This window comes from Ornithorhynchus anatinus, chromosome 5, assembly GCF_004115215.2.
Source record: "Ornithorhynchus anatinus isolate Pmale09 chromosome 5, mOrnAna1.pri.v4, whole genome shotgun sequence".
Taxonomy (NCBI): domain Eukaryota; kingdom Metazoa; phylum Chordata; class Mammalia; order Monotremata; family Ornithorhynchidae; genus Ornithorhynchus; species Ornithorhynchus anatinus.
Window position 1 is genome coordinate 14,540,219 of NC_041732.1, and position 27,113 is coordinate 14,567,331.

Sequence of the window (27,113 nt, forward strand, 5' to 3'; positions counted from 1 at the left end):
TGATGGTAGTAATTGCGATATTTGTTAAGCATTTACTATGTGTTAGGCATTGTACTAAGCTCTGGAGTGGATACAAGTAAATTGGGTTGGACACAGTCCCTGTCTCTAATGAGGATCACTGTCTAAATCCCCATTTTACAGAAGAGGTAACTGAGGCATAGAGAAGTGAAGTGGGTTGCCCAAGGTCACACAGCAGACAAGTGGTGTAGCCAGGATTAGAGCCCATGTCCTTCTGACTCTCAGGCTCATGTTCTATCCACTAGGCAATGGGGAGCCAGCTGCAAGGTAATAGCCGATTGGTTTCCAGGCCACAGTTGGTCCTGGGGAGCTGGAGGTGGCTACGAAGCCCGGGGTGGGGGGACGGAGGGCTGAAACGGGTGGTTCTGGGGGATCCCGGGCTCAGAAGAAAACAAAACTGAACGCAGGTGGCATTATGTGCTCCACTGCTTCCCCCTGTTCTCAGTGGTGATTCCCGTCCAGGAAATCGCCGCTTAATGAGCCCCAAGAGGCTGGGAGTTCCTCTCTGTCTCTCTGTAGCCCTCTCTCTCTCACCAGTGGGTTACCTACCTTTTTCCAATGATGCACAAACAACTGGGAACCACCCTCTCCCGAAGCTCTTCAGTTATTGTTTATGCATTCTTTGGACATTCGGTGCTCCCAGCAAATAGTCCAGACAACTTCTGCCTCAACTCTTGCCCATCCCAGGGGATCTAAATTGCCCCTCCCCTTCTTGGGGAGAACCCCACGCTCAAACCCAGACCCTCTTGTTTGAGATCAATCAATCAACCAAAAGTATTTACTGAGCACAGAACACTGTACTAGATGCTTGGGAGAGTACAATATAACAGGGTTAGTAGACTCACTCCCTGCCCATAATGTGCTCACTGCCTAGAGGGGGACATTAATACAAATAAATTATGGATAGGTACATAAGTGCTGTGGGACTGAGGGAGGGGTGAATAAAGGGAGTTAATTGGGGTGACACAGAATAGAGTGGGAAAAGAGGAAATGAGGGTTGAGTTAGGGAAGGCCTCTTGGAGGAGATGTGCCTTTGATAAGGCTTCAAAGGTGGGGAGAGTATTTTTGTCTGTTGGAGATGAAGAGGAAGGTCATTCCAGGCCAAAGGCAGGACATAGGTGAGAGGTTGGCAGTGTGAGAGGTGAGATTGAGGTACAATGAGTAAGTTGGCATTAGAGGAGCAAAGAGTGTGAGTTGGGTTTGTAGTAGGAGAGCAGTGAGGTGAGGTAGGAGGGGGCAAAGTGATGGAGGGCTTTAAAGCCAATGGTGAGGAGTTTGTGTTTGACACATAGGTAGATGGGCAACCACTGGAGGTTCTTGAGGCATGGGATAGCCTGAACTGAGGTCCAGGAGACTGAGTGAAATGGCTAGACACTGGACAACTGGAGATACACACACACACACACACACACACACACACACACACACCCCCGACACTGATGGGAAGGCGGAAAGGCCTGTCCTGACTTGTGGCATCCTCCCTCAGGGTGGGAAGAGGCGGTGGAGCCCGTGGGAGGGAGAGTGTCAGGCACATAGTAAGCTTTTAACAAATACCATTAAAAAAAAAGGGAGAGCTCCTTTCCTCGGCTTTGGATTTGGAATTGGCTCATGGTTTTCTGGGTCAGTCCAAGGACTGCCCTCCTCCCCCGCCCCTGCCAGCCTCTTCCTGCTTGACTTCCAAGGTCTCCATGATTATTTTCTGCAGACCCACAGTTCATCAAGGCCACCATCATCCATCAGAACCAATCGTACAATGATAAAATCTACTACTTCTTCCGAGAGGACAATCCAGACAAGAACCCCGAGGCACCGTTGAATGTCTCCAGGGTGGCCCAGTTATGCAAGGTACTGCCTCAGCCCAGGCCAGAGATGGGGCCGGGCCCCAGAACCAGTCTCTCTCTCTTTGTCTCTCTCGCTCGCTCCAGGAAGAGCCCTGATCCTTGACTCTGACCTTTGTGTATTCCCCAGGGCGACCAAGGTGGTGAGAGCTCCCTCTCTGCTTCTAAATGGAACACCTTCTTGAAGGCCATGTTGGTGTGCAGCGACCCAGCCACCAACAAGAACTTCAACTGGCTGCAGGACGTCTTCATTGTCCCCGGTAATAAGGACTGGAAGGAGACCAGAGTCTACGGGATCTTCTCCAACCCCTGGTGGGCTTCATCTTATTTCTTTGATTTCACCCCACTTCCCGAGGGACAGGCTCCAGAGCACGGAGGGAGATGGAAACCAGGAGCTTCCAGGGGCCAGTTGGTGGAGGGTGGGTGGAGTAGGCAGGGCAGCACTGGAGATCCTGACAGAGTCGTCTCCTAAGGAAGCCAAGTGGGGTCGGGGCCAAGTGGGATCAGCCCAGCCGAAGCCCTGTCTCCCTCTCATGGCTCCAGAGAATATGGACTGGGATGAGATCTGACTTCCGCAATGGGTTCCAGTGGTCGGATCCATGCATGTTGAGCTCGGGGCTAAAGCGTGTGTAGGGAAGGGGTATGAGAGTGTGTGTGTGCGTCAGCACACGTGTGTTTGGGTTTATGACCAATAGAGGGGCTACAAACTACAGCCACCTCACACTTCTTGGAGACGACCTCCTATTTTGGCCTGCCCTGGGACAGTAGGGCTGTAGGATTCATGGTGGATCATGTCGATGTATGCTGAGACTGGGAGAAAGGCCAAAGGAGTCCCAAGTCCAGAGGTCTTGGTTGGTGAAAATATTCCAACTCCTCCCATGCTCACACCATGGCCAATTATGGTGTCATTTCCCTTTTCATGTCTTAACCCTGCTAATGAATAAGTAGGAACTGAAAGCAAGGAGATGGGCCAAACTCCTCTTGTTCCATTTCTTCAAGTCTAGAACTTTGCCACCTGGCCTGCCCTGGGTGGAGTATTGGGTGTGTGTCTGTGTGGGCAGGGGTTCCCTGGAGCCTCAAAGGCAGCCTTAAACTAGGCTAGGTACCACCCTTTCCTGCCCAAATAACCCTTTCATGCTTCCCCAGCACTACAGAGCCTGGAACCAGCCTGCAGCAGGGTGGATGAAGATTAGAGATTGGTCTAGGAGGGGATCCCATAGAACCAAAATCTGGGAAGTGTGTTCAGGGAACCGGAGCCAGGCCCTGCCTGACCTGCCAGTTCTCTCTTGCAGGAACTACTCGGCCGTCTGTGTCTATTCCATTGGCGACATTGACCACATCTTCCGGACGTCCCCTCTCAAAGGCTTCAGTGACTCCCTTCCCTCACCCCGCCCAGGCCAGGTGAATGACCAGCACTCCCTGCTCCTCTTCCCCCGAAACCCACTGTTCCCCTTTTCCCAGCACCCCCAGCTTCTCTTTCCCCAGAACCCTCTGCTCCTCTTCCCCCAGTAACCCCAGCTTCTCTTCCCCCAGCTCCCCCTACTCTTCCTCCCTCAACATGCCCTGCTCCTATTTCCCCAGTATTCCATGCTCCTCTTCCCCTAGCACCCTCTGCTCATCTTTCCCCAGCACCTACTGCTCCTCTTCCTCCATGCCCTTAGGGTCCCAGGCAAGGAAAGTCATTCCCTTGTCTGGGAAGAGGGAATAAGTGGCATGACCTAATGGACAGAGCACAGGCCTGCAAGTCAGAAGGAACTGGGTTCTTATCCTGACTCCCCCACTTGTCTGCTGTGGGACCTTGGCCAAGTCATTTCATTTCTCTGTGCCTCAGATACCTCATCTGTAAAATGGGGATTGAGAGTGTGAGCCTCATGTAGGACAGAGACCGTGTCGCACCTCATTATCTTGTATCTACTCCACCACTTAGTACAGTGCTTGACACATAGTAAGCGCTTAACAAGTACCATTAATATTATTATTAATATTATTTCTCTTACTTAGACTGTGAGCCCCATTTGGGGCAGAAACTCCGTCTGACCTAAATAACCTCTATCCATCCCAGTGCCCAGAACAGTGCTTGACACATAGTAAATGCTTAACAAATACTGTTATTGTTACTATTATCATCATCATTATTATTTTTATTGTTGTTATTATTCTTTCCTGGTTCCTGTTGCCCTGACTTCTGACTTTTCTCCCTTGGGACAGTGTCTTCCAAACCAGCAATTGACCCCGACCGTGACTTTCAAAGTAGCAGACAGCCACCCGGAGGTGACTCAGAGGGTAGAACCTATGGGCCTCACCAAGACTCCACTGTTTCATTCCAAGTACCACTACCAGAAAATCGTGGTGCACCAGATGCAGGACAAGGATAACGGCACCTTCAACGTCCTCTTTATCGCTACAGGTGAGGAGACGGAAGGGCAGCAGAGGGTGGGTGGAAGCTGAAGAAAAGGGGATGAGGTTATCCCTAGGGTCGTTGCTGAGTGACCACTCACTAAGTCAGGGTCCTGGAGTCCCAGGCCTCAGGGGATAGGATCAAGGTTAGAGACATTAAGAAGTAGAGTAGCACTGAAGAACCAGCCCAGGCCTGGGAGTCAAGGGACCTGGGTTCGAATTCTGGCTCCACCGTTTACCTAGTGTGCGACCTAAGAGAAATCACTGAATTTTTCTTTGCTTCAGTTTTGTCATTTGTAAAATGGGCATTAAATGCCTGGTCTTCTTTCTCCTTAAACTTTGTATTGCATTCTTTGTAGTATACTCTCCTTTGGGCTTAGTACAATGCTCTGCACAAAGGAAGCACTCAATAATACCTGTTCTCCCTCCTACTTAGACTGTGAGCTTCATGTTCATTCATTCGTTCATATTTATTGAGCACTTACTGTGTGCAAAGCACTCTACTAAGTGCTTGGGAGAATATAATATAACTATAAATGGATACATCCCCTGCCCACAATGAGCTTACAGTCTAGGAGGGAGACAGACAGTAATGTAAATAAATAAATGGCAGATATGTACATAAGTGCTGTGGAGCTAGGAGGGGGGATGAACAGAGGGAACAAGTCGGGGCTTTGCAGAAGGGAGTGGGAGAAGAAGAAAGGAGGACTTACTCAAGGAAGGCCTCTTGGAGGAAACGTGCCTTCAGTAAGGCTTTGAAGCAGGGAGAGAGTCTTTCTCTGTCGCTATGAGGAGGGTGGGCGTTTAAGGCCAGAGTCAGGATGTGGGTGAGACGTTGGCGGTGAGATAGATGAGATGGAGATACAGTGAGAAGGTTAACATTAAAGGAGTGAAGTGTGGGCTGGGTTGTAGTAGGAGAGTAGCGAGGTGACGTAGGAGGGGACAAGATGATTGACTGCTTTAAAGCCAATGGTGAGGAGGTTTTGTTTGATGCAGAGGTGGCAATCACTGGAATTTCTTTAGGAGTAGGGAAACATGGCCTGAACATTTCTGTAGAAAAATGATCTGGTCAGCTGAGAGAAGAATGGACTGGAGTGGGGAGAGTTAGGAGGTAGGGAGGTCAGCAAGAAGGCTGATACAGTCATCAGGGTGGGATAGGATAAGTGTTCGGATAAACGAGGTAGCAGTTTGGATGGAGAGGAAAGGGTGGATTTTAGAGATGTTGCGAAGGTGGAACCGACAGGATTTAGTGATGATTTGAATGTGAGGGTTGAATGAGAGTGACAGGAGTCAAGGATAACAGCAAGGTTATGGGCTTGTGAGACTGGAAGGATGGTGGTGCCATCTATACTGATGGGAAAATCAGGAGTAGGAGAGGATTTGGGAGGGAAGATAAGAACCTGATTATCATTTATCTACCCCACCGCTTAGTAAAATGACTGACACATAGTAAGCGCTTAACAATTACCAGGCTTATTAATACTATTGTTGATTGGTTAAACTGGGAGCCCCACGCAGGGCTTGGCACATCGTGTAAGTCTTAACAAATACCACCGTAATCATGGCTTATTATTCATTCATTCAATAGTATTTATTGAGCGCTTACTATGTGCAGATCACTGTACTAAGCGCTTGGAATGTACAAATCGGTAACAGATAGAGACAGTCCCTGCCCTTTGACGGGCTTACAGTCTAATTGGGTCATTGAGCCAGGAGAAGGCTTAGTGCCCATTCTCCACAGCACTAGACTAGAAGCCAGTGGCTCTCTCCTCTCCGCTTTGATTGAGGTGAGAACAAAAGGAAGAGTGTCCAGACCAAGAAACAGGTGGGTCCTTGAAATGGGCTACAGAGGCAGGTGACATCTTCTCCACTGAAGGTCTCTAAGGTGGCACTGGAAGTAGAAGCAACATGGCCTAGTGGATAGATAGAACATGGCCCTGGGAGTCAGAAGGACCTAGATTTTAGTCCCAGATCTGCTACTTGTCTGTTGTGTGACCTTGGGCAAGTCACTTAACTTCTCTGTAACTTTTCCGACCCATAGCGACACCATGGACACATTTCTCCCAGAATGCCCCGCTGTCTATCTGCAATTGTTCTGGTAGTGTATCCATAGAGTTTTCTTGGTAAAAATATGGAAGTGGTTTACCATCACCACCTTCCGCACAGTAAACTCGAGTCTCCACCCTTGACTCTCTCCCGTGCCACTGCTGCCCAGCATGGGTGAGTTTTGACTTGTAGCAGATGGCCTTCCACTCGCTAGCCACTGCCCAAGCTAGGAATGGAATGGGTAGGCTTCTGCTTGGCTCTCCCTCCTGTAGCCGAGACTGGTAGAGTACTGGAAACTCTCCAGGTGTGACCCTGAGAGGGGGTGCCTCTGTTACCTCATCTATCAAATGAGGATTGAGACTGTGAACCCCATGAGACATGAACCGTGTCCAACCTGATTACCTTGTGTCTCACCAGAGCTTGGAACGGTACCTGGCACATAGAAAGCACTTAACAAGTACTATAAAAAAACAACAAAAATAAGACAGGGCTCTGGGACATTCCCTCCAACCCTAGGGCTCTATGATGACAGGCTGGCACCAAGCTCTGGCTGGTGGCCAGGTTTCGATCCCCTCCGGGAGGATGCGTTCATTCCCTATTCCCTCTGGCCTTCAGGGCTCCAAGAAAGACACTTGGGTCATGAGCTCGAAATAGAACTCTGCTTATGTCATCTCCCAGAAGACCCAGGGAGGAGGGCCCTGGGCGCCGGGAGGTGGGCCAATCACAAAACGGTGAACAGCAGTGAGAGTTGGGCCTCCAGGTAATGATTATAATAATAATAAGAAGAAGAATAAGCATAGAATTTTTTAAGCACTTACTATATACCAGGCACTGTACTAAATGCTGGGGTGGATACAAGCAAATCGGGTTGAACACAATACCTGACCCATATGGGGCTCACCGTCTTAATCCTCATTTTACAGTTGAGGGAACTGAGGCTCAGAGATGTGAAGTGACTTGCCCCAAGTCACACAGCAGGCAAGTGGGGGAGCCAGGATCAGAACGTATGTCCTTCTAACTCCCAGGCCTTGTGCTCTATCCACTAGGCCATTCTGCTTCCTTGGTATCAACAGGGGGCCATTACCTCACCTCATGGCTAGCCCAGACCTCTCTTCACCGAGCCCGGCAGCACAGGCAGATCAGGAGGGAGCATGTCCCCACTGTAGTAGCTCCATAGTCTGCCTGTTCTAAGTCTTCTGGGAAAGTCTTCAGAGTTCATTCATTCAATCGTATTTATTAAGCACTTACTGTGTGCAGAGCACTGTACTAAGCACTTGGGAACAACAATAAACTGTCAGTCACTGCTCATAATGAGCTTACAGTCTAGAGGCGGGAAGACAGACATCTATACAAATAAATAAAATTACTGATCTATACATAAGTGCTGTGGGGTTGGGAAGGGACGGGGAAGAGCAAAGGGAGCAAGTCAGGGTGATGCAGAAGGGAGTGGGAGATGAGGTAAAGTGGGGCTTAGTCTGGGAAGGCCTCTTGTTGGAGATGTGCCTTCAAAAAGGCTTTGAAGGCGAGGGAAGAAATTGATTTTGGAGTGGTCACCAGTGAACTCAGATGGGATTTATTAGACTAAGGCTGTGTTCAAAGTGGAATCCAGCCCTTGAAATGGGACCTGGCGAAACTAGGAGAGAGGCTGCAGGAGAGAGAGGAAGTTGTTGAAAAGTTTGTCAGGTGGGAACTGGAATATTTCAGGTTGGAGGAGAGAGAGAGAAGAGAGAAGATGGAAGAATGGAAGTAGGAAGGGTGGGGAGGGAGTCTGGGGGCGAAGAATCGAAGAAGAGAAAAAGGGAGAGGGAAAAAGAGGAGAAAAGTGTGGAAGAAGGGAGAGAGGGGAGGGAAAGAGAGAGAAAGACAGAGAGGAAAGATGGAAAGAGGGAGGGAAGGAGATGGAGAGAGTGAGCTTTGTGGTCTGGGTGAGGGAGAGGGGAGAGTCAGTCTGAGTCTCTAAGTCCAAAATGTTCTATGAGGGGATAACGAATCAGATGCTTTACCTTAGACATCAGGAAGGATTTTCTGACTGTGGGTGCTAAGGAATCCTGTGATACGTTACTGAGCCCGACCATGGAGATTTTGAAGAAAAGGCTAGACCACTCACTCTGGAGGAAGGGGGATGGACTAGATGACCTGCCAAGGTCTTTTTCAGATAAGGGGGCTTTAATTCTATTTCAGTGCTCTGGGTCTCCAGGTCTGAAGGGTCTGAGCCCAGTTGAAGGTGGAAGGAAAGTTTTGCAAACAAAATCCCCCAATCTTTTTGTCAATCAGATAACCCCTTTAGGGATTTGGGGATTCATTCGATTGTATTTATTGAGCACTTACTGTGTGCAGAGTACTGTACTAAGCACTTGGAAGTACAATTCAGCAACAAAGAGAGACAATCCCTGCCCAAAATGGGTTCACAGTCTAGAAGGAGGGAGACAGACATCAAAACAAGTAAACAGGCATCAATAACATCACTATAAATAAATAAATACAATTATAGATATATATGCACATCAAAACATTAACAGGCAATAATAAAAATAGAATTATAGATATGTGTATATATATACACACAAGAGGGGGGCTAGAGCAAAAGGAGCAAGTCAGGGTGATGAGGAGAGAAGGGGGAGATGAGGAAAAAGGGGGTTTAGTCTGGGATGAGCAGTGGGGGCCAGGACAGAAGGTGCAGAGGGCTGACAGCTAGGTCAGTCAGTCAATCAGTCATTCGTATTTACTGAGTGCTTATATTCATTCAATAGTATTTATTGAGAGCTTACTATGTGCAGAGCACTGTACTAAGCACTTGGAATGTACAAATCGGCAACAGATAGAGACAGCCCCTGCCCTTTGACGGGCTTACAGTCTAATCGGGGGAGACAGGCAGACAAGAACAATGGCAATAAGTAGAGTCAAGGGGAAGAACATCGCATGAAAACAATGGCAAATAAGTAGAATCAGGGTGATGTACATCTCATTAAACAAAATAAATAGGGTGATGAAGATATATACAGTTGAGTGGACGAGTACACTGCTGAGGGGGTGGGACGGGAGAGGGGGAGGAGGGGAGGGAAAGGGGGGAGAAGAGGGTTTAGCTGCGGAGAGGTGAAGGGGGGTTAGAGGGAGCAGAGGGAAAAAGAGGGGAGCTCAGTCTGGGAAAGCCTCTTGGAGGAGGTGAGCTTTAAGTAGGGATTTGAAGAGGGGAAAAGAATTAGATTGTTGGAGGTGAGGAGGGAGGGCATTCCAGAACCGCGGGAGGACGTGGCCCAGGGGTCGACGGCGGCATAGGCAAGACATAGTGTGCAGTATACTAAGTACTTGGAAGAGTATAACAATACAGCAGTATAACAGATGCATTCCCTGCCCACAAGGAGCTTACAGTCTAGAGTCAGGGGTACAGTTTGCGCATCTCCTCCCACCGTTGGATGGAAGGGGTTATCGGGTCACTCGCAGTGGAAAGGGCAGACCCATGGCTGACTAAGGATCAGATCCTGGACCCTTGGCTTCCCCGGCTCCCCGGTTCGCTATCCTGGACCGTGCCATTCTCGGTGGACGTCTGCCAGAGACGCCTTTAATAAGGCCGTCAGCTTAATTGGACTCAGCGCTCCTGCAGGGCGTGTAATAGGCTTTCCCATCTGTGGCCCATCACCTCTGCTCCTGCTTCCTGCAGAACAAGCTTGAGGTGGGCAGACAGGGCCCACGTAAGGCTCACCATTCGGAGGACTCGGATAGAAGAGCAAGTGTGAAATGGATCTTTAACAGCCCGTTTTGCGGCATCAGTCTTGGCTGCTCTTGTCCTTGCAATTTGCACGATGCTGTAGGTTTGAAATGCTGGCAGAGTAGAGAGGATGGCCAGGCACAGAGCCTCAGGCTCAGAACATTTTGGGTTGTGGCCACAGGGTCCCCGGCTATTTGCCGTCTGTGTGGAATTAATGAGGTGCAAGCTGGTCGGGAACAGGGGCAGAGGCAGGGAAGAGATGACCTCTACACTGTAACCTCCCCCTCTAGACCGTAAGCTTGTTGTGGGCAGGGAATGTGTCTACTATATTGTCATATTGTACTCCCATGTGCTCAGTACAGTGCTCTGCACAGTATAAGTGCTCAATAAATACCACTGATTGATTGACCTCCAGATGCCCGCTGGCAATTGAGGAGTCTCTGATAGGATGGACGAGACCCTGTGTATCAGTGATGAGGGAAGATGCCTGTGTATTTCCTCTTGTTCCCACTGTAGGTGAACTGGCTGTGTCAGCCTGACTTCCCCAGCAGACTATAAACTCCTCAGGGGCAGGGGCCATGTCTTCTTTTGTCACTGTACAGCACTCTGCCTGCTCAAGGATGATGCTGGAACAAAAACAGGGATGGGTCCTGTCTGGGAAAGACAGCGGGCCTCTCTGATTCGGGGCTCCCTGAGTTTGATCCCCATCTCTAGATCATAAATTCGTTTTGGGCAGGGAACACATCTGCTAATCCTGTTGGATTGTACTCTCCCAAGTGCTTAGACCAGTGCTGTGAACATAGTAAGTGCTCAGTAAATACAATTGTTTGATTAATCTCTCTGATCCTGAACAGGCAGGTTATGTTGGGTCCCTGATTTCGGACCCCAGGACCCCTTTCTAAATCAGGGAAATTCTCCAACTTCCCAGGAGATAATGACTGCAATTGTCTGAACCCCAGAGAGACCCACTCTCCTGGCTCATTTCCCCTTCTCCCCCTCCAACTCCTACTCCTCCCTCAGCACTTGGCTGGCACAGGATTGGGAATCAGGAGATCTGGATTCTAATCCAGCCTCTAACACTTGCCTGCTGTATGACCTTGGGGAAATCATTTAGCTCCTCTGTTTCCTCATCTCTCAAATAGGGATTAAATCCCTGTGCCACCTCCCTTCTAGATCGTGAGGTCCATGAGGAACAGTGTCTGAATACCTTGTGTCTATACCAGAGTTTAGGATAGTATTTAGCACATAGTAAGCGCCTAACAAAAGAATACAATTATTTCGGGGCTGGGGTTTAGTCCAGAAGGTGGGACTTCCTTCTTTAGAGCACCCCGAGAAGAAGATTTCCCATCATTCTTTTCTGGTCCCCTCCCTTTCCATATCCAGCAGTCACTCTCCCCACCTTTAAAGCTTAATGAAGGCACATCTCTTCCAAGAGGCCTTCCTCGACTAAGCCTTCACTTCCTCTTCTCCCAGTCCCTTTTACACCACCCTCGCATTTGGATTTTACTTTTTATCCATCCCTCCCTCAGCCCCACGGCCTTTGTGTGCATATCCATAATTTATCCATAATTAATGTCTGCCTCTCCCTCCGTTATGGGCAGGGAACTTGTCTATCAACTTCCTTATATTGATCTCTTCCAAGCACTTAGTACAGAGCTCTACACACAATAGGTGTTCAATAAATATGACTGATTGATTGATTGGCAGAGTTTGGGGTTCATCTACCCCTGATCAGTTTATCGAGGTGTTCTGGTCTTCCGGCAGACCCTGTCTGCTAATCCAGCCATCAGCTGACAACCACAGCTTTGGCTTCGGAAACCACCCAGCTCTCTGCAGTGAACTGGATGGAATTTTCCTGCTGAGAAACCATATGACTGAACCACATTTTCCCCTTCTTATGCCCTTGGGGACTCCTGGCCTTCTGTATCCTGGGGTCTAGGCTTCTCAGTTTCCTTTATGCCATTTGTCTTTTAGTCTTTCCTCCACAGGGATAATGATAACAATGATAAAATAATAATAATAATAACGGTATTTGTTAAGGACTTACTATGTGCCAAGCACTGTTCTAAGCACTGGGGGAGATACAAGGTAATCAGGGTGTCCCACTTGAGGCTCACAACAACACTATTAATAACTGGGTATTCGTTAAGTGCTTACTAAGTGCCAAGCCCTGTGCTCAGTACTGGGGTTGATACAAGATAGGTTAGACACACTCGCTGTTCCACATGGAACTCGCAGTCTAGATGAAGAGGAAAGATGGGTATTGAATGCCCATTTTCCAGATGACATCACTGAGGCACAGAGAAGTGAAGTAAGTTGCTCGAGGTCACAAAGGAGATAAGAGCTGAAGCCTTAATCATTAATCATTCTGAGTTGCTAAGTATTCATTTGGTATTTATTGATTTGTATGTGCCTAGCACTGAGCTAAACACTGGGATTGATTTTAGATCATCAGAGCAGAAGCAGACCTTGTGCCACAAGGGGTACATGGTCTAAAAAGGGAGAAGTAGCAGTATTTTACCCCCATTTGACAGAGGAGGGAATTGAAGCCCAGAGAGGTTATGTGAATTGCTCAAGGACACGCAGCAGCCAAGTGGTGGAGCTGGGTCTCCTGACACTCAGTTCTTGGCTCTTTCCCCCAGGCCATCCCCCTTTTAATCCTGTCTTGCCTCTTGCTTCTCACAGACAAAGGAACGATTCACAAGGTGGTGGAGTCAGAGCAAGGCATCTTTAACATCATGGAAATCAAACCCTTCCACAAGCCAGCTGCCATACAGTCTCTAATCCTTGACTCTAGCACGGTGAGACCTCCTTCCGGGTCTGGGGGCATCCAGCCCCACTCCTTTCCCTCCTTTGGACCAACAGCCCATCCCCCTTCCCAACAGCCCCCTCCTCTATATAACTGCCAGACGACCAGTCGGCTGCCCCACCCAGTTCCCCTCCCTTCCTCTCTCTGTCCCACCCCTCACCTGAAGGGGCATCTTCTCGGGTGGGGTCCGCCCCAGTGTCCTGCAAGAAACAGTGCTGCAGACTTGTCCTAAGCCTTGTTTGCTGAGCTGGTGATTCAGAAATAACGGGAGCTAATTTGCTTGCTAATTTGTCTAGAATTTTCCCATTGTATTCCATCCACAAGCTCAGCTGCCTTCCCAGTCTGCGCCTGGTTCCCCCATGACCCTCTGGTGCTCTCCAGGCCTGTCTCCCAGTGCTCTCCAGACCTGCCCCCTGGTACTCTCCAGGCCTGCCCCTCAGTCTCCCACAACTTCCACTGCGGCTCCCTGGTCTGTGGTGGGTCGGGTCTCTGCCTCTCTGCATCTAATCCTGGTTGCACCACACCGATTCAATCGGTCAATCAATCTGTGGGATTTATTGAGTGCTTACTGTAGGCAGAGAGCAACTGTACTAAGCGCTTAGGAGAGTCCATTAAGATAGAGTTGATGGACAAGTTCCCTGCCTGCAAGGAGTTGATGGTCTAGAGAGAGACTCTAGAGAGGTTCCCTTCCCCTGAAGGCCATAGGGACAGTCAGATGGTCATCTGGCATCCTGAGTCTGCCAGGTGATTTTTTTTTAATGGCATTTGTTAAGCACTTTCTATGTGCCAGGCACTATTCTAGGTGCTGGGGTAGAGACAAGGTAAGGGAAACAGCTTGGCCTATTGGTTATAGCAAGGGCCTGGGAGTCAGAGGGACCTGGAGTCTACTCCCGGCTCTGCCTCTTGTCTGCTGTGTGACCGTGGGCAAGGAACTTCACATTTCTCTGCCTCAGTCACCTCATCTGCAAAATGAGGATTAAAGCAGGGACTGTGTCCAACCCAATCACCTTGGATCTCCCCCAGCGCTCTGCCTGACACATAGTACGTGCTTAGTGAATACCACAATTATTATTAATCTGGTTGGACCCAGTCCCTGTCCCACATGGGGCTCACAGTCCTAGACCCCATTTTACAGATGAGGTAATTAATTGAGGCACAGAGAATCGAAATGACTTGCCCAAGCTTACATGGCAGACAAGTGGCAGAGCTGGGATTAGGACCTACGTCCCTCTGACTCCCAGGCTTGGGCCGTATCCACTAGGCCATATTGTTTCTCCATGCTTTGAAATCTTCCATACACCTGTAAAGCTGGCCAGGTCCAGGGTCTCCTTAAGGGGATGGAGTGGAGTGGACAGAGGGGGCCCCGGTGCCTGGATCTTACCAGGCTTCTGTCTTTCCAGAGGAAGCTGTATGTGAGCTCCGACAGGGAGGTCACCCAGGTGCCCTTGGACATGTGCGCCAGTTACGTGGGTGGCTGCCAGGCCTGCCTGCTGGCCAGGGATCCATACTGCGGCTGGACCGGTAGCAAGTGTAACTCCATCTACCAGCATCCTGGGTAAGCCTCTCCGCCGCCCCTCCTGGGCCTCTGGCCCCATCCGCCCTGCTCTCTCCTGCCCTGCTCAGGCTCGTCTGGGTGCAATGTTCCAGGCCTGCTACTTCGGCCAAGGTGGTCTGGAGCAGGGGCCACTGGACCACTGGAGCTCGGTCCAGGATGAAATTCTGGGGTAAGGGGAGGTCTGGATGCTATCTATTTGTTCCACTATCTTCACCTGTGTCTCCAAGATGATGATCGTAATAATAATGATGATGACGATGATGATGATGATAAGCACTGGGGAAGATCCAAAAGTCAGTCACATTTTCTGTCCCACAGTGGGCCCACGATCTAAGGAGGAGGGAGGACAAGGATTGAATCCTAGTTTAATGATGAGGAAACCGAGGCACAGAAAAGTCAAGGGACTTGCCCAAAGCCGGCTCCCAGATATGGGCTCTTTCCACTAGGTCACAGTCCTTGTCTAGCCCGGCTCAGATGGGTTGCCGATTTTAAGTGGGCTGATGGAACATTTCAGGACACAGTCATCCTGGCTGAATCCTCCTGGCCCAGCTCTTAGGGTGAGTGGTCCAGGCATCCTCCTTCATTTCTGCCTGGATGTGTCAGTGGGAACTCATGGAATCCCCTAAGACGATGCAGCCAGGGAAGAAGGGGATGGCTGATGAGCCAAGCTGCTTGGTTCCAGAAAAGACTAGCGGCGACGTAGAGAAGGAAGGAGAGGGAGAGGAGGAAGAGGAGGAGGAGGAGCAAAGCTGACTGCCAAGGTCACGCACCACTTCTGTCACTCATTTTTAACTCCCCCCTCTTGTTTCCAGGCCCATGTTACAAGCGGTTGTCCATGAAGATCCTCATTTGCTGTGCCCGACCACTTTCTCTGGTAAGTAACCCCTGGCTGGGTTTGAAGGGTCTCTGTCAATCATGAAGCAGGCATGGCTCCTCCCATTCTGCCCGGAGCTCCCTGGCTGAATTGGAAGAAGGGTCACTCTTATCTGTAACTGGGAGAGAGGGATAGTCACTCCCATTAGTAGCAGGCCCTGGGAACAGTCAGAGCGACTTCAGCAAATCTTATCCTGGCCACCCACATCATATTGCTCCTGGCATTCAGATCCTCATGCATAAAGGGCAAATTTAGCCCATGCTCTGGTCATCCTTAGGGCACTGAGTGAAACCCAGACTTGGAATGAGTCAGTAGTATTTATTGAACACTTATTGTGTGCAGAGATCCAGAATCCATCCATCCATCAATCAGTCAGTGATATTTTGGGGGAGCAGCATGGACTAGTGTGAAGAGCACAGGCCTGGGAATCAGAGGACCTGGGTTCTAATCCTGGCTCTGTCAGTCGCCTGCTGTGTGACCCTGGAAAAGTCACTTCTCTTCACTGGGCCTCAGTTTCCTCACCTGTAAAATGGGGGAGGTTCAAAGCCTGTTCTCTCTCCTACTTAGACTGGGAGCCCCATGTGGGTCAGAGACTATGTCCATCCTGATTCTCCTGCCTCTACTCCACACTTAGTCCAGTGCATGGCCCATTCTAAGTGCTTAACAAGTTCTATATTATTTATTGAGCATTTACTGTGTGCAGAGCGTTGTACTAAGTGGTTGGAAGAGAACAGTACAATAGAGTTGGTCGCCCACAAGGAGCTCACAGCCTAGAGGGGGAAGAGTGGAAGAAGGGACAAGGGAGATAACCTACTTTCTCATCTCGCCAGGGGATGCCAAGCCCTTCATCTCCAAGGTCACGGTGCCCCCAAATTCCCGCTACTACCTGAACTGCTCGGTGGAGTCACATCACGCCACCTACTCCTGGCACCACAAGGACCAGGAAGTGCAGCAGTGCGAGCCGGGTCACCAGCACGCGGCCTGCATCCACTTCATCACCATCTTGACACCCGAGAAGTATGGGCTGTACCGCTGCAAAGCTCGGGAGGGCAGCTACACGCGCACCATCTGGGAGGAGGAGCTGGCCAGCAAGGAGAGCTCCACCTCTCAGCTGCAGGGGAACAATGGGGGCTTCATGCTAGGGGCCTTGTCCTGGTTAGGGCTCCTGCAGATGGTGGCCCTGTGCCTTCTCTTCCAGTAAGCCCCCCGTCCGTCTCCAATCTCAGGACACACCCCCACCCTCTCTCCTCACCCCCTGCCCCTCCACCCCATCCCCCCAGAGTCATATCCTGTGCTCCTCGGCCGGGGGAGATACCCCCAAGACCATTCCCTAGACTCTCCCCCTTCCGCCGTCCCCCGGAAATCGAGGCAGAAGCCACGGAATCTCCTTTCTCCCCTCTTGGTTCCCCGAGGTAAACATTTTGGAGCCATCTGGGCCTCTGGAGGGCAGCGTGGCTGATCCACCCCCTGGGAGATGTGAGGGGCTTGGCATGGGATTGAATGACAGAGGTGAGAGGTGGGAAAGTAGAGCCTGAGAGTGGAGAAGAGGGAGGTAGTTGGGGGGGAAAGGGAACACCGTGCTTTCCTTTACAAATCTTTCGGAAACCTTGATATCTGCTCCCGGGAGAGAAGGACTCACCAATCAACGGTGTTTATTGAATACTTACAATGTGCGGAGCGCTGTGCTAAATGCTGGGGTGAGCACAGGACACGGTAGAGTCAACAGTCATAATCCCTGCCCTCAAAGATCTTACCATGTGCCTGTTTCCTACTGGTGCATGGGGGTGGGGTAAGCGAGGAAGCCAGAAGAAGGGGTAAAGGAGAGTTGGGAGAGAGGGACAGGAGGCTGCCCTCTGGGAGACAGTAAGAGTCATTTCTGTTTCCAACTGGCTTCTGTTTGCGGAACACCATGTGATGCCACGTGTGGTGTGGGGAGATGGACCCGTGACTGGATGGAGGACAGGGAAGGGCCGGATGCTGGGATTGTCTGCCTAGCTGGACTGGAGAGACTTAGGGATCCCCCGGATCCCGTTCCCACTCCTCCTCTTCCCGTGCCTGCTCCCTCCCCCAGGAATCCCTCTCCGGTCAGCCCTGGACTGCCCGGGGTTCCTGACGGACCAATCGGTGTCGTCCACGCTTCTTTCCAGCCTCTGCTGGCCCTCTGGTCCCTGACCTCCGATAGGGGGAGTTGCTGGGGGCATGCGTGGGGCTGAATGATCGAGGCAGACCCGTTTGGGTCCCAGGACGCATGAGCATGCTGAGGTGGGTGGGTGGGGGGAGGAGGAGGTGGAGGAGGAAGATGGGGAGGAGGGTGGGGAAAGGGGAGACAGAGTGCCCTGGCATGGCCGGGTCCTGAATGGAAAGTTTTCTTTCCAAATGAAAACAGCCCTAGTGTTCAATCTTCCACTTTGAACGCGGGGCATCAGATACATATGGCCGAAACCAAAACCGCAGCAGAGGACATGGGAATTCCTCATAATGGTCTGGGGACTCCTGGCATCTGAGGCTCCAGGCCCTGCTCAGAGCCTGGGCTCATGCCAACGTTGGGCCTACGTAAGCCCAGTGGACCTGGTGGGGCTCAATGGGGCAGGGAGGGGCGGGAGGCGGGGGGTCCGGGAAGGGGGTGGGATGGGCGGAGGGCTCCGGGAAGAATGAAGGAGAATAGTTTGTCCGCGTTTCATTATGTTGATTTCCAAGGGAAGTGTCCTCCCTCCTGGCTTGGGGCCGAAATTCCCCGAGGAGGGAAGGAGAGCCCGGCTTCATCCGACCAGGGAGCGATTCCATCCTGCTTGGGTGAGAATCCCTGTTTAAGTGAAATTGGGGGTGGGAGAGTGACGGTTCCCCACCCCCCACCTTCCCTGTTCTCCAGCTCCATACCAAGGGCTCTGCTTGCATCCGTGATCATGCAGTCATCCGCTCACTTGTTCATCCGGCTCAGGATTGCGTCGTAACTTAGGCTAAACTGTGAATTTCCAAGGGGCTCTCCTGGATCCGGGAAGGGCCCAGCTCCATTTGGCTGGAACGCGGGGGTAGCTCCGTGGGGTCGTTGGGGTGACCTTCCTCGTGGCCCCAGGTGATGGGGGAGGGTGAGATTGAGCCCCACCCTGAGATCCCTGGGGTGCCCCACCCCTACCCCTAGCTGATTCCTCGTGTGCTCAAGAGAGTACCAGTCTCTAAAATTGGCCTCGACAAGAGGGGCTGTGGGGGGGTGGGGGTGGGGGCATGGTGGGGGGGCCGATCCGTGTATGGAAGGATGTGGGTGCCTCTCCTTTGACACCCAGGCAAACAGCTGGGAGATGGCAAGAGTCATCAGAGGCAGGAAGGGGCTGCTGGTGAAAGCATCCTCATTCCCCCTCCCTCCTCCTCTTCTGAGTGCCCTCCCCCACAACCCACCCATCCCCCCGGGTCCCCCAGGCTCAGAAGCGGGGCTTGGTCAAACCATTTCAGTAGCCAGCCAGTTCATTTCCCCACCTCCCACCGCATTCCATAGGGTCCAGTGAGCGCGGACCTGCTATGTCTCTTCTCGATGCACTTTATTAATGTAATATATTACTAATAAACAGCCTATTTATTTACTGCCACGCTGCCATCTCTCTGGGGAGCCAGCTGGGCCAGCTGGGCCTGCTGCTACTGCTTGCCGCCGCATCCTCACCCGATGAGAAGGATTGACTAGACCAGTGGGTAGAGACAGCCGTCTGTTCCCGGGGGTGGGGGGAGGTGGGGTGGGGGGGCGGTCCCCATTCCTAGCATCCCAGAGACCAGATGGTTGAGGTGGAGCCTGGGAATTCAGGGACTGCTATCAGGAGGCATGTTGTGAGATCTCAGATCGGCTACTTTTCCTAGTAAGTTCTGCTGAGGGGGAATGGAGAGAGGAGGCTGGGTGAAGGCCTACCAGCTGATATGAGGAGGATTGGATTGGACCCCTAATGCCCACCTCCCTCCGAACTACGCAAGTCCCAACCCCTTCTCCTGGCCTGCTCAAAACCCAGTTGGCTACTCCTACGGAGGGATCAGGACTGACCCCATGGGATCCTGGGAAAGTCATAGTGGCTCCTGGCTCCCGATGGAGTCTTCTTGGTTCTGCGCTCTGAGGAAGCACAGAGCCACTGGGAGCCCATTAGAATGGGTCGGTTGACAAAGGGAGCTGCTGCTCCTCAAATCAATCAATCCACAGTATTTATCAAGTGCTCACTCTGTGCAGAGCACTGTGCTAAGTGCTTGGGCAATCACAGGACACAGTCGAGTCAGTAGTCATGATCCTTGCCCTCAAAGATCTTACCATCTCGTAGAATTAATGGCTGCTCCCCGGTTGAGATTTTTCCAGGAGGAATTTCAGAGCCAGTCTGGTCCTTTCTCAGGCAGCCTGGACTGTGAAGAGAGCAAGCTTGCTCTGTGTTTGACCTGGGCCTGTCCTCCCTCTGGCCCCCTCTACCCTCAGAGCCGGCTGCCCTCTGTCCCATAGCTTAGATTCTGCAGCAGACTACCTTTTGCCCCAGGGGGTAGGGTCACCAAGAATCTTGGACTGGCAGGATACCCTCAGGGAAACACTGTAGACCCAAAGGGGGCCGGCTTTCTTCTGGAAAATGGTGCCCATCATGTCATCATGTGATTGTACTTCTCCTGGTCCGGTCTCACAGAGAGCCATCTGTGGCCATTGTTCCTACAGACTACCGTTGACGTGCCCCTCCAGGACTCCCTGGGCTCCCTTGTTACCCCCGCCTCGGTCCCTCGCTAAGCTTTGACTCTGGCAGTGGGGGACTCTTTCAGGCTGGTTCCTCCCTAGAGGGCATTGTCTGCATTCCTCCTTGCTGAGACACTAGGCATCCTCAGCCCACCTTTACAGGTGGTTTGCCCAAATCTCTCATCGCCAGTCATCCTGGCTGGCCTGTAGAGCCTGCGTTGGCCCCACCCTTGGTTCTCAGTGCTCCTCCCTCCCTCCTGCTCCCACCCCCAGAGGCCCGCAGCTCTTTTTCCTGCTTCCCTGCAGCCGAAGTACACGAGGGGGAGGGCTGACTCTCAGAAGTCCCTTTGGCCTTGGACTATAGGGTGTCCACGGAGCCCCGCTGCTCCCGCCCACAACACCTAGTCACTTCTTGAACTATCACCCAGAAGCCCTGGCTGGAAAACCTCCCAGGGGCCCTCTCCTTCTCCTCTTCTCCTACTTTGGGGTTGTGCCAGTTGTATCGCCGGGATGCAGAGTGGAGGGAGGAGTTTCGAGGGAGTGGTCCCCTGCGGGGTGCGACGTGATGTCCCACATGGATCTCCCTCCTCACCCCATCTGTTATCGTGCATTGTGTCCCGATCTGGGAAGGGAAGCTCGAGGCCCGGAGCAGGAAGGGGATGTCTAATACAAGTCAAGGCCCAGGGAGCCCTGCCTCTTCCAGCTTTGTGGTTCTCTTCCCATCAGGCTCTACAGGCTCTAGTTCTGAGCATCCTCTACACATCCACACACACACACACACACACACACACACACACAGTGACCAGGGTTGTGGTGCTTTCCTCCAAGCCCAGCACTGGGTGCCATGTTCACCCATCTCACCCATCTGAGGGCCTGTCAAGGAGCAGAGACGGCAATTTCCATGGGGCCACCGGTCTGAGTCACCGGGCTGGGCAGTGGGTTCGCCTTTCAGCCTAGCCACCCTGCCCTGGGCCAGAAGGGAACTAGGCCAGGTCTTAGAAAAATGAGACTGTGAGCACATGAAGCTCTGGAATCAAAATGCAAATACAGCAGCAGGTCTTCCGGCTGGACTCCTTCAGGCTCCCCACCCTAAGGATGCCTCATGGCTATGACTCTGGTAAGTGTGGGAAGGGCTGGGAACATTTTTTGTGGGCTGAGAGGTTTGTTTTTAGCAAACCAACGTGGCTCCAAGAATGGGAACCAAAAGTGAAACCCGAGTGGGCTTTAGAGTGGGCTTGGAGCAGCGGAACAGCTCCCCTGCCTGCCTTCGTCGTTCCTTTTCCTCGCCACCAAATACACCCCCAGTCAGGCCGCCGGACTGACTGCCCATGGCTGGTGGGTTGGTCTGAGCAGGCTCAGTGTCTTAGTATCACCAGGCAGGCAAACCACTCTCCCCCCGAGGTTTGCCTGCTCCTATTGGAAGCCTGGGCCGGTCAGGTGGACAGCTCTGCCAGGCGTCCCATCCCTGACATTTCACCGCCCCCTGCTCCAGGGGCGATTGGCAGCGGTTTACCTAGGGCCTTTTTGACATGGTTCTAATCCCACCTCTGCTACTTGTCTTCTGTGTGACCTTGGGCAAAGCAGGTCACTTCTTTGGGCCTCAGTCAACTCATCTGTAAAATGGAGATTACAGCATGAGCCCCACGTGGAACATGGACTGTGTCCAATGTGAATGGCTAGCACCTACCCCAGTGCGTAGAACTGTGCCTACCACATAGTCAGTGCTTAACAAATATCATTAAAAAAAGGTGGGGGGCTGGGAGTTAAAGTCTTAATCACCTACCCTAATTCACTCCCTCTCACAGGTGTAAATAGAGTAAAGGGGAAGTGCTTGGGGACATCAAGGGAGGAAGACTCAGTCACTCAAGGAAGTTAAGGGCACTGTGACATTAAATAAGGAATCTATAAATAATAGGCAAACAACATGCAAATTAAATTTGGATGAAGGCAGAGGGTAAAGGACCGAGAAGCAGCTTGGCCTAGTAATAATAATAATAATAGTGGCATTTGTTAAGGGATTACTATGTGCAAAGCACTGTTCTAAGTGCTGGGGAGGATAGAAGGTGATCAGGTTGTCCCACGCGGGGCTCACAGTCTTAATCCCCATTTTACAGATGGGGTAACTGAGGCATAGAGAAGTTAAGTGAATGGCCCAAAGTCACACAGCTTACAAGTGACTGAGCCGGGATTTGAACCCATGACCTCTGACTCCCAAGCCCAGGCTCTTTCCACCGAGCCATGCTGCTTAGTGAAAAGAGCACAGGCCTGGGAGTCAGAGGACTCAGGTTCTATTACCTGCTCCGCCTTTTGTCTGCAGTGTGATCTTTGGTAAATCACTTCACTTCTCTGTGCCTTGGTTATCTCATCTATAAAATGGGGATTATGGCTGTGAGACTCATGTGGGACATGGTTGTGTCAGTCAATCTATCATGTTTACTGAGGGCTTACTGTGTGCAGACCACTGTACTAAGCACTTGGGAAAGTACAATACACCGATGTGACCGACACATTCCTGATTAGCTTGTCTCTACCTCAGCCCTTAATACAGTGCCTGGCACATAGTAAGCACACAACAAGAACCACAGTAAAACAAAAAAGAAAAAGAGAAGAGGAATCAGTAGTGCCAAGCACTGCCCCAAGCACTGGGGTAATTACAAGAGAATCACTTAAGACACATTCCCCCGGCCAGGGGGGGTCATGATGCGAATGAGCGGGACAAGGCCCAGGTAGCAGTGAGATTATCTGCTCCATTTATTTTTTAACCATCGGAATCCTGGCTGGAAGCTTATTCAAAGGAAATATGGATAGGACTGCATTTCCTGTGGAGATCTGGGTCATGGGATTTATTACTCTCTCATGAAAACCAAGCCAGACAAATCTGTAGACTCATTTTTCAGACAATGGGGAGGTTAGGTTAAGAATAATCATGCTGGCATTTATTAAATGCTTACTATAGGCCAGTGCAGTGCCTTTTACTAGGGTCATTATAGTCCCTGTCTAACATGAGGCTCACTGTCTAACAAAAAGGGAAAGCAGGTATCTTATCCTTCTATTGCAGATGATCAGACAGAAGCACAGAGAGTTTAAATATTTTGCTCCAAGTCCCACTGCAAGCCAAAGTCAAAGTTGGGATACGAACCTGAGTCTCTGGACTCCCGGTCCTTTGCTCTTTTGTCCAGGCCTCTCTGTCACTCATATTTTTTACAGATCCCACATTCTGGAAAATTCCCACTGTAAATGCATCCAAACTGGGTTCAGTCACACTGCAGTCTCTCCCAGTATTGTATTGCTTTCCACCCAGACAGATGCACATTAGCCAAAGAGCTTTTCCTAATTTCCAAACCGCGTTCTATTCCAAAGGAATAGTTACTGCATGCATCGTGGGAGAACGGTCACCAGAAGCAGTGTGGCCTAATGGATAGGGCATGGAGCTGGGAGTCAGAAGGACCTGGGTTTTAATCCTGTCTGTCACTTGTCTGCAGCGTTTCCTGGATTGAGTCACTCCACTTCTCTGTCCCTCAGTTCCCTTATCTGTAAAATGGGGATTCAGACTGTGAGCCCCATGTGGGATGGGGACTTTGTCCAACCTGATTAGCCTGTATCTACCTCAGTGCTTAGGACAATGTTTGGCACGAAGTGAGTGCTTAGCAAATGCCAAACCCCACTCCACCCACAGAAAACCAAAAAAAACTGACTGTATCAGCATTGTCCAACTTGCCTGATGGATGTTGGATGGACCGTCGCTCTACTGAGCTACCCAGTTATATCCATATATGAAATATTTGAAATTGATCAAGTGCAATCAATCAGTCAATCAGTGGTATTAATTGTGCACCAACTGTGTGCGGAGCACTGTACTAACCACTTGGGAAAGTACAGCACAAAAATATAACCGACACAGTCCCTGCCAAAAATGAGTTTACAGTCTAGAAGATGAGTGACCTCATCAATCAATCAATACATGATAGTTATTGAATGCTTACTGTGTGCAGAACACTGTACTAAATGCTCGGGAGAAGATGCTCCAGTAAACAGACATAATCCCTGCTTTCAAAGAGCTTGCAATCTAGCGAGGGAGTCAGACACGAAAGGAAATTTCAGGTCGAGAAAGCACACAAAAAGATGGCTATGGATAGAAGTGCTGGGGACAGAGGGAGGAGGGGGAGTAGCTAAGTTCTTCGGGGGTATGAGCGAGGCTGTGGGGGCGGAAGAGGTTATCTAGGGAAGGCTTCCTGAAGGAGAAGTGATTTTAGTAGAGCTCTGAGGATGGAGAGAGCAGCAATCTGCTGCATGTGAAGGAGGAAGTTCCAGATGTCCAAAACAGAACTCATCTTCCTCCCCTGCTCCAACCCCGTTCTCCTCATGACTTTCCCATCACTGAAGACAACACCACTAGTCTCCCTGTCTCAGTAGTCTGTAACTTTGGCATTATCCTCAACACATCTCTCTCATTCAACTCTGGACTGTAAGCTCATTGTAGGCAGGGAATGTGTCTGTTTATTGTTATATTGTACTCTCCAAGTGCTTAGTACAGTGGCCTGCACACAGTAAGCGCTCAATAAATACAATTGAATGAATGAACCCCCATCTGTCACCAAATCCTGTAGGTTCTACCTTCACAATATTGTTAAAATCTACCCTTTCCTCTGCAACCAAACCTCTACCATACTGCTCCAAGCACTTATCTTATCCCACCTTGATGACTGCATCAACCTCCTCACTAATATAAACCCTCCTTTCTTTTTCTCCCATTCCCTTCTGAGTCACCCTGACTTGCTCCCCTTATTCATCCCCCTACTCCCAGCTCCACAGCATTTACACACATAGCAGTTTATTTATTCATATTAATATCTATCTCCCCCTCTAAATTTTAAGCTCATTTTATGTGTTTATTGTTGTATTGTACTCTAACAAGTTCTCAGTAAAGTACTGTGGTAAGCATTCAATTCGGTGAAGCAGCGTGGTGCAGTGGAAAGAGCATGGGCTTTGGAGTCAGGGCTTATGAGTTCGAATCCCAGCTCTGCCATTTGTCATCTGTGTGACTGTGGGCAAGTCACTTAACTTCTCTGTGCCCCAGTTCCCTCATCTGTAAAATGGGGATTAAGACTGTGAGCCCCACGTGGGACAACCTGATTCCCCTGTGTCTACCCGAGCGCTTAGAACAGTGCTCTGCACATAGTAAGCGCTTAACAAATACCAACATTATTATTATTATTATTATTATTCAATAAATATGATTGAATGAATAAATGAACTGACCTCCCTGTCTCTGGTCTCTCCCCACTCTAGTATACGCTTCACCCTGCTACCTGGATCATTTTTCTAAAAATCATTCAGTTCATGCCACCCCACTCTTTAAGAACCTCCATTGGCTGTCTATCCACCTTCGCATCAAACAGAAACTCCTTATAAGGGGCTTTAAAGCACTCAGTTGCCTTACCCCCTCTTATCTTACCATGCTGATCTCCTACCTCAACCCAGCCAGCTTACTTCACTCCTCTTAATACCAAATTACTCACTGTACCTTGATCTTTCTTGTCTGTCTCACCACTGACCCTTCGCCCATGTCCTCCCTCTGGACTGGAATTTCCTCCCCTTCCATATATGACAAACCACCAGTCGCCCCACCTTCAAATCCTTATTAAAATCACATCTCCTCCAAGATGCCTCCTACTTGAATTGCCTCCACCCTCAGCCCCACCTAACTTATGTACATACCCATACTTCATTTATTTGAATATCTATTTCCCCTTCTATTCGGTAAAATTGCTATGGGCAGGGATCTTTTCTACCAACTCTGTTATATTGTACTCCTCCAAGTGCTTAATACAGTTCTCTGCACACAGTAAATGCTCAATAAATACCATTGATTGATGGATTGATTGATGAACAAAGGGTCGACAGTGAGAGAGATGAGATCAAAGCACAAGACATTTCCACGGGTTATCTACTGGTGGCCGGTAGAGGAACGAAGTGCGCAGGCTGGATTTTAGTGGAAGAGGAATGAGGCTAGGTGGGAGGGAGAAAGCTGACTGAGGGGCTCAGAGCCAACAGTCAGGAGTTTCTGCTTGATGCAGAGAGAAATGGACAACCATTGGAGATTTCTGAGAAGTGGGCAGATGAGCGCAGAAGGGTTACTAAGAAAACGGATCCAGGCAGCAGAGCGAAGTATATTTTCACTATGCATTTTGGATGAACTCGGTTGGGGAATTTGTCAAAGAACATTCTTCTGAAAACATACATCTGTCACCATATAATGTGATGCTGTCAGAAGAAATAGTTGTGTGCGTGCGAGTGACACCAGCCAAGGCCCACCTACTCTAAAATAAGTTTACTTTAACAGAGGATTTTTCAGGAAAGTACTTCCTGTGTTTGTAGTAGAAGTAGTATTTATTTAGCACTTTTTGTGTGTAGAGCACTGTTCTCAAGCCTGGGAGAAAATGTACGGTGGGAATTAAACACAGTCCCTGTCCCACATGGACTCACGATTTAAAAGTCTAAGTGCGGAGAAGGGATTGGAGACAGACACAGCAAGAGTGATGAAACATTAAAAGACAACGCAAACAAACAGCAAAATAGACTCCAAGAGTCGGTGGGATGGATGAGTCTGAGGGCAAGCAGGACCAATACAGGAGCAAGAACTCTGGCTGACGGGAGGGAAGTCGGCTGTCACACGGTGCTTCCCTTGGTGGTGACAGAAGAGTTGACGAGCATGGGGACATGCAAGCATCCCTGGCTTGGTATTCATGAAGCACATGTGGAGAGTACAGTGCTTTGCACACAGTAAACACTCAGTAAATAGGACTGAATGAATGAATGAGAGGGGATCTCTGGTGGCGGGAGGGAAGGAGGAGGTCACACGGTGCTTTCCTTCGTGGACACGGAAGAGTAGGTGAGCATGCTGTCCTGTGAGCACCCCTGGCCCAGTGTGGAGCGGGGACCCCCAGCAGCGGGAGGGAACATGGTGACCATCGTGGTAGAGGAGAACTAAGCGTATATCGGGAGTCAGAGTTCTGTGAGGCTTGGGCTCGCAGTCCAAGTAGGAGGGAGAATAGGTAACCCCATTTTACGGTTGTGGAAACTGAGACACAGAGAAGTTTAAGTGGCTTGCCCAAGGTTACACAGTCTGGTTCTCTGGGTCCTAATCCAACACAGAGGACTGAAGAAATGGGGGGCGGGAGGGCTACAA

The 27,113-nt window shown here is 50.4% G+C and overlaps 1 protein-coding gene and 1 non-coding gene across 2 annotated transcripts in view; one reads left to right on the forward strand and one right to left on the reverse strand.

Moving 5' to 3' along the window:
* Positions 1-18,824, forward strand: part of SEMA7A (semaphorin 7A (John Milton Hagen blood group)) — a 58,867-nt gene extending 40,043 nt beyond the window's left edge. The window contains exons 9-16 of the mRNA XM_029065833.2: positions 1,724-1,863; positions 1,987-2,168; positions 3,149-3,257; positions 4,065-4,263; positions 12,691-12,806; positions 14,215-14,369; positions 15,182-15,243; positions 16,074-18,824. Coding sequence (XP_028921666.1) covers positions 1,724-1,863; positions 1,987-2,168; positions 3,149-3,257; positions 4,065-4,263; positions 12,691-12,806; positions 14,215-14,369; positions 15,182-15,243; positions 16,074-16,444 — 1,334 coding nt within the window. The 3' untranslated portion in view covers positions 16,445-18,824. The remainder of the gene's footprint in view (positions 1-1,723; positions 1,864-1,986; positions 2,169-3,148; positions 3,258-4,064; positions 4,264-12,690; positions 12,807-14,214; positions 14,370-15,181; positions 15,244-16,073) is intronic.
* Positions 6,484-6,621, reverse strand: LOC114812736. The gene has a single exon (XR_003760386.1). It is a non-coding gene; the product is annotated as a small nucleolar RNA SNORA7 (small nucleolar RNA).
* Positions 18,825-27,113: the final 8,289 nt, after the last annotated feature.